Consider the following 6,847-nt stretch of genomic DNA (forward strand, 5'->3'; position numbering starts at 1 on the left):
TGCTAAAGCCTTGATTGCTTTTAATTATTTGTTGAATTTGTACTGCTTATTTATATATTCGTTGACAATACAAAGGTTTTAGACCAGGTCAGACGCATTTCAATTTTATATTTTTGCATCACCATGTGCTCGCCGCCATCTTTGTCCCTAGAGTAATCGAACATGTATTTGATAATGATTTATAACTTTAGCTTATGATTAATAAACAAATAAATAAGAACAATGCAGCGGAGGATGTTTATTGGTTCCTTACTAAAATTTAAAAACGTGACTTAATCGGAGGTTGATACCACTGTCTACAGATTTCCTAAGAGTTATCGCCCGTTGTCGGCGTAACGCTCAATTTTACCACTTTGTCATTTGTAAGTAAGCTGTTGATATTTCTTTTTTTGTACCTGTATTGCCACAGGACGGGTCAACATGCAAATTGGAAAATATAATGAACATATTTAATACAGATTTTGTTTCTAGGATACTGGCCCATAGAGTTGGTAAGGTTATAGAGGGAAAATAGTGCCTTGAATTTATTGACCCTGAATTGAACTCGCAAAAGGGGGGAATAATTTCTTTTTTTTTTTTTTGTAAATCATTAAATGTCAAAGTCAATTTTTAATTTTTTGTATAATTGGAGAAATTTTGTTTTAAATTAACTTTTCATTTTTGTCTTTTGGGACTCAACATGCCACGCACAAAGCGATCAACTAAAGGTAGACCACCACAACGATTTGATCCAGCTGAAACAACGATGGAGAATCGGGGTCGCACAAGAAGGCAGTTGGACCGAACCCAAGCAACCCCAACCCCGAACATGCAAACCCATCCAGAAGCTACGTATATACCAGCTGGTCCATCTAGTCGACCCATGCAGCCTCTGCAGCAGACACAACATGAGGCCCAACCACTGCCTGCGGCCACAACACAACATCAAGTCAGCCAGCAGTCAATAATGCAACCTGCTCCAATACCTCAGCAGACCCAACATGAGGCCCATCCACTGCCGGCTGCCACAACACATCATCAAGCCAACCAGCAGCCAGTTGCGCAACCTGCTCCAATACCTGCACAGTCACTGCATTACACGATCCCCCAAGCCCAACCACAGCAGACTTTCTTGTCAGGTCCATCGCATCAACCCATTCAGCCTCAGCAAGCCCAACAACAGACTCCCACGACACAGCAAGTACAGCCCCAGGCCCAAACAAGCAATGATCAGGAATCCGTACCAGTGCATTCGGTTCATAATCTAGGTATGCACATTAATCAATCATTAAAACAAAAAATAATTGAAGGTCAGTTTGTAGAATTACAGTCTCTGCTTCCACCTAAACCTGGGGGTACTGATAAAAAACTAACCCTAAGTGCCACAGGAGAAATTGTAACAAAGGAAAATGTGGTAAAATATATACAATTGAAAAATGGACTGATGTCATGCTCATGTTTGCATCTGTTTACATATCTGCCCATCCAGATAAAGCAATAGATATGCTAAAGTACATCCATACAGTTCGGTTGGGGGCTTCAAGGGGGGCCACAGGGTGGTACCAATATGACACGCAGTACCGTCTGCGGAAATCTATAGATCCCTCTAGTTCTTGGGCATTAGTTGATTCAGAGCTGTGGTTGTTATACATGAATCCTACTTATCAGCTTGGATTTCCCCAGACTCAAAGCACGCAAGTAAACAAATGTTGCTACGATTTTAATTTTCGGGGGTCCTGCAGTCGATATCCGTGTCAGTACATTGCACACGTGTACACATTGTGCCGGCTTGCACTCAGTCATACAATGCAATTATCAAAGAGCCCAGGTAAATACCAGTAGCTCATCAAACTCCACAAACTCCTTTCGAACCCAGTCCATGCAACCACAATCACAATTTAGAAATGCATATACAAGACAACAGGCTCAACCAAACTCCTACCAAAGATCTCAGTCCCACTTCCAAAATTACAGGGGAAATGGTCAGAGATATTTGGGTCCTAGGAAAAACACCAATTAAAATTCCCATATTAAAGAGTTACCTTGATCTTTACCCAAACAAATCTGTAGCAAACAAATTGTTAAGTGGCTTTTCTAAGGGGTTCAGACTTTATTACTCAGGTCCATGGTTACATATAGAAAATAACAATTTAATTTCAGCTTATGAACACAAAGCAGAAATAAAAGAAAAAATTAACAAAGAAGTTGAATTAGGCAGGGTGGGGGGACCCTACAAAGAACTACCAATATGTAATCTCAGAGTGTCGCCAGTAGGAGTGGTACCAAAGGGGGATAACGCTGGGTGGCGTTTGATAACACACCTTTCATATCCTGCGGATAACAGTGTAAATTGCTATATAGACCCTAGTGAGTCCACAGTTCATTATACATCCTTTGATACAGTTGTACAAATGTTGGCAAAGGTTGGTAAAGGTGCTTTTATTGCAAAAGTAGATATTAAATCAGCATTTAGGCTACTACCTATCTTCCCTGGGGATTTTGACCTTTTAGGATTCAAAGTTGAGGGTCTATATTACATTGATAAATGCCTTCCAATGGGCTGCTCTCTCTCGTGCAAAGTATTTGAAGAATTTGCAACATTCTTGCACTGGATTACTGAAAAAAAGAGTGGTTTTGATACTTTAGATCATTATTTAGATGATTTCATATTTGCAGGGGAGGATAGGGAGTCGTGTCTTAAATTAATGAAAACATTTCAAGGAGTTTGTACTGAACTGGGGGTCCCCTTAGCCGATGACAAAACGGTTTATCCCACTCACTGTCTTGTATTTTTAGGTTTAGAAATTGACACAGTGCAAATGTTAATCAGAGTACCTCATGAAAAATGTATTGAATTGAAGTACATACTGCATGAATACTTAAGCAAAAAACAAATAGTTTTGCGTCAGTTACAGTCATTGTTAGGGAAGCTAAACTTTTTTACAAAAGCTATTTCTGCTGGCCGAGCATTTGTCAGGAGATTGTACGATTCAACCCATGGTGTGTCTAAGCCTCATCATCATATTAAGCTAAACAATGAAATGAAGCAAGATATGCTTATGTGGTTAAGTTTCCTAGAGCAATTTAATGGTCAAGTTTATTTCCATTAAGAAAGTAATTTGACATCAAATTTAGTTTTAGATCTGTATACACACAGTGCTGTTCTGCACATCTGGGTTGTGGAGCATACTTTCAAGGGCAATGGTGCTATTTTCCTTGGCCACATGAATGGGTCACTTCAGATATATTGCGTGACATGACAACACTAGAGCTTATCCCAGTAGTTTTGGCCATTAGCTTATGGGGTAGTCAACTTGCAAATAAGAAAGTACTGTTTCATATTGATAATGCAGCATTGGTTTCGGTTTTGAATAAACAGTCCTCAAAATCCAGTAGAGTTATGAAATTAGTTCGCCCATTTGTTTTAGATTGCATGTTAAACAATATATTTTTTCGTGCTGTTCACATTCGTACAAATGATAACATTATTGCCGATTCAATTTCTCGTCAGCAGTGGCACCATTTCCGGCAGGCTGCACCACACGCACAGACCTCACCACAACCTGTACCAATCGAATTCCAGAACCTCATATCCAGCATGAAATAAACAAGTTGTTAGGGGCAGCATTATCCGAAAACACTAGCAAAGCTTATCAAATAGGCATGAGAGCATATTTCAGCTGCTGTTCACAACAAGGATTAAATGCCCCTTGGCCACCCACCTGCGATTTGATTGTTAGATTTGTTGCGCATTTGTCACTTAAAGGCCTTGCATTTTCTACAGTTCGTTCCTACTTGGCTTCTATTTCTTACAATAGCAAACTTCAAGGTCATAAAGATCCAACAGAAGAGTTTATAGTTAAAAAGTTGTTACAGGGTTTGAAACGCACAGCTCACAGTAGTGACAGTAGGTTGCCCATTACAAAGTCCATATTAGAGCAGATTCTTAAAATTCTACCAAGTGTATGTACAAGTTCATATGAGGTTTCATTGTTTTCAGCTGCATTTTCTATCGCATATTATGGCCTGCTTAGAGCTGGAGAACTGGCAGTCTCCGGCAAATCCTCAGATAAAGTTGTTGCTTATACAGACATCCAATTTGACGACAATAGCACTACACTATTCCTCAAAATAAAATTTTCAAAGACTGACCAATATGGTAGGGGTACAATTTTGCAGATATATGGCACAGGGGATGTAACTTGCCCCTGCACTAATCTCAAAAGGTTTTTGGAAAATAGACCTACTCAGGGGGGTCCATTATTTTGTCATTTTTCCGGAGCTCCCCTGTCTAAGTACCAATTTACTTCGATTTTATCCAAAGCAATATCAGCCCTAAACCTTGAGTCTTGGGGCTACAAATCCCACTCCTTTCGGATTGGGGCAAGTACAGAATTGGCCTTAAAGGGGTTTTCATCTCAAGTTATTCAATCCTCAGGAAGATGGAAATCTGATTGCTATAAAACCTACATACGTATTCCAAGATTTTAATTAACCCAGAGTTGTTATTTCAGATTCTCAAGTCGTATGGTTGTTTGGGTCATCAATTATTAAAAGGGCTTTTGCAGAAGCTAAGAATAGGCCTGGTAGGTGTGATTTAAATTTGCAAAGAATAAATATTTCAATTTGGTGGCAAGGTTACAGTGGTATAGAATTTAAGAATGCTGTAGCAAAATTGCGGTTGCTGAAAAAAGTTGGTCCTAACCCTAACGTCATCCTTGTGCACTGTGGTGGAAATGATATCGGGAAAACATCAGTAAGAAAATTAAGAATGTTAGGTATAAAATTCTTGGAATTTATTAAGGAGGAATTTCCTCTGGTTCACTTAATATGGTCTCATATTCTGCCCCGCATTAGTTGGCGTTATTCGTCAAATAACCTGGCAATGGAGAACACTAGAAAAAGGTTAAATGCATTTTTCTCTAACAAGGTTTGTCAAAATGGGGGTTCTGTTATCCACTACCCTGACATCAAAAATCATGCCCGATTTTTTGAAAGGGATGGGGTTCATTTATCTAAGTTAGGAAATGAAATTTTTCTAAACACAATCCAGGGGGGTATCGAAGCAATTATTAGGCTTGGATACAGGTTCTATCCATCACGGTAATGACTGATATCTGGAGAGGAAGGGTCACGGCTGTTTCAGGCCGCTCAGGACCCCCACTACTAAAGTGGCGGCGCCCCCATTCGTAGATGCTTTGTTCAAGCATATACGACTGGGGTCTTGTGGCGAACTGAGCGGCATACATCAATTTAACTATCATATAATATTTGTTCATTATTGGACCGCTGCACCACCCAGGGTCAAAGTTGAATACCATGTAAATATTGTGACAGTGTAAACAAAACTATGTTTATTTGCTTCCTTGACTTCTGCACCTCCCAGAGTCATGGATGTGTGAATATTATTCTTGCATTGCAAGTTTTTATTATGTGACCTTGACCTCTGCATCTCCCAGGGTCAAGGTCACCTGATATGTTGTATGTTGATGTTGTACTGAAATGTTGTTGTTGTTGTTGAAATGAAATGTTGTTGTTGTTGCTGGGCCTACCCGTTGCTTTGGAGGCCCGAAATAATATTTTGTGTAATTCAGCCGTGCCCAATAGCGCCAAATAAATATAAAACCCATAAGAATTTTTGTTTCATTTATTGCGCCTGTCCAAGATAATATGGCATCTATCTCGCCTATATGCGAATAAGATGCTTTTATCTTGGCAGCGCAATTTTTTTGGCGCAGTTACCTCTCCTTATTTTGGCACGAGTTATCTAACCTTCAGTTATATATAAAGAAAGCACTCATGCGGCAAACTCTCTCTTTGCCGGCTACACGCTAGTTGCAAGGTTGGTGTTATTCAAATTTTAGAAAATGACTAAGTATAGAGATTTAAAATCCCTCCCTCCCCTTAATCCCCCAAATATACATTGTTGAATAGATACTGCTGGTGTTTCTGTTATTTCTTTTCAGTGGAAAATACAAGGCAAGAGGTCATCTGTACCTACATATCCGGCACGGCTGTCATTTTGAAGATTGTCTGTGAACTTGTGAACTGAGCGGCATACATCAATTTAACTATCATATAATATTTGTTCATTATTGGACCGCTGCACCACCCAGGGTCAAAGTTGAATACCATGTAAATATTGTGACAGTGTAAACAAAACTATGTTTATTTGCTTCCTTGACTTCTGCACCTCCCAGAGTCATGGATGTGTGAATATTATTCTTGCATTGCAAGTTTTTATTATGTGACCTTGACCTCTGCATCTCCCAGGGTCAAGGTCACCTGATATGTTGTATGTTGATGTTGTACTGAAATGTTGTTGTTGTTGTTGAAATGAAATGTTGTTGTTGTTGCTGGGCCTACCCGTTGCTTTGGAGGCCCGAAATAATATTTTGTGTAATTCAGCCGTGCCCAATAGCGCCAAATAAATATAAAACCCATAAGAATTTTTGTTTCATTTATTGCGCCTGTCCAAGATAAACAACTTAGACGTTATATATGCTTAACATGAATAAAATAGGGAAAATAATGATTGTACATGTGAACTTTATTATAGCATCAATGAATCTAAATTTCCTTGTTTTCTAAAAAATACAGTACAGGAAGGAAAGGGCTGTTTAGAATTGTTCACGTGCGAGCTATGAATTGAAATCAATACAAACACTATGTGTTTAGAACCACCATGAAGGTGATATTTCTCTGTTACGTCTTTGCCTTACAGTTGTGTTTCTCAGTGATAACTGGGCTCACTGAGGGACAATATGGGGTTTGCAAGACTACTGAGTAAGTCGCACAACAAATAGTTCGCTTATATTGCAATTATTATGCGAATTTTATTTTCTGGCAAAAGCAATTACATTAAGTG

The 6,847-nt window shown here is 39.1% G+C and overlaps 1 protein-coding gene across 1 annotated transcript; it reads left to right on the plus strand.

Annotated features, from left to right (window-relative positions):
- Window positions 1-679: 679 nt before the first annotated feature.
- Window positions 680-3,586, plus strand: LOC134262274 (activating signal cointegrator 1 complex subunit 2 homolog). The gene is made up of 3 exons (XM_062744648.1): window positions 680-1,247; window positions 1,469-1,677; window positions 3,491-3,586. The coding sequence occupies exons 1-3, from the start codon at window positions 680-682 to the stop codon at window positions 3,584-3,586; spliced, it is 873 nt and encodes a 290-aa protein (XP_062600632.1).
- The last annotated feature ends 3,261 nt before the right edge of the window (window positions 3,587-6,847 follow it).

The sequence above is a fragment of the Saccostrea cucullata genome, unplaced genomic scaffold, assembly GCF_032062105.1.
Source record: "Saccostrea cucullata isolate Sc308-1 unplaced genomic scaffold, CSIRO_AGI_Scuc_v1 ctg1506, whole genome shotgun sequence".
Lineage (NCBI taxonomy): Eukaryota > Metazoa > Mollusca > Bivalvia > Ostreida > Ostreidae > Saccostrea > Saccostrea cuccullata.

What these genes read in the sequence shown, in the direction of transcription:
- LOC134262274 (XM_062744648.1), top strand. Translation starts at nt 680, where the DNA reads ATGCCACGCACAAAGCGATCAACTAAAGGTAGACCACCACAACGATTT. An exon ending in GCATTCGGTTCATAATCTAG is followed by an intron (nt 1,248 to 1,468) that starts GTATGCACATTA and finishes CTGCCCATCCAG; the next exon opens with ATAAAGCAATAGATATGCTA. An exon ending in CCCAGACTCAAAGCACGCAA is followed by an intron (nt 1,678 to 3,490) that starts GTAAACAAATGT and finishes ATTTCTCGTCAG; the next exon opens with CAGTGGCACCATTTCCGGCA.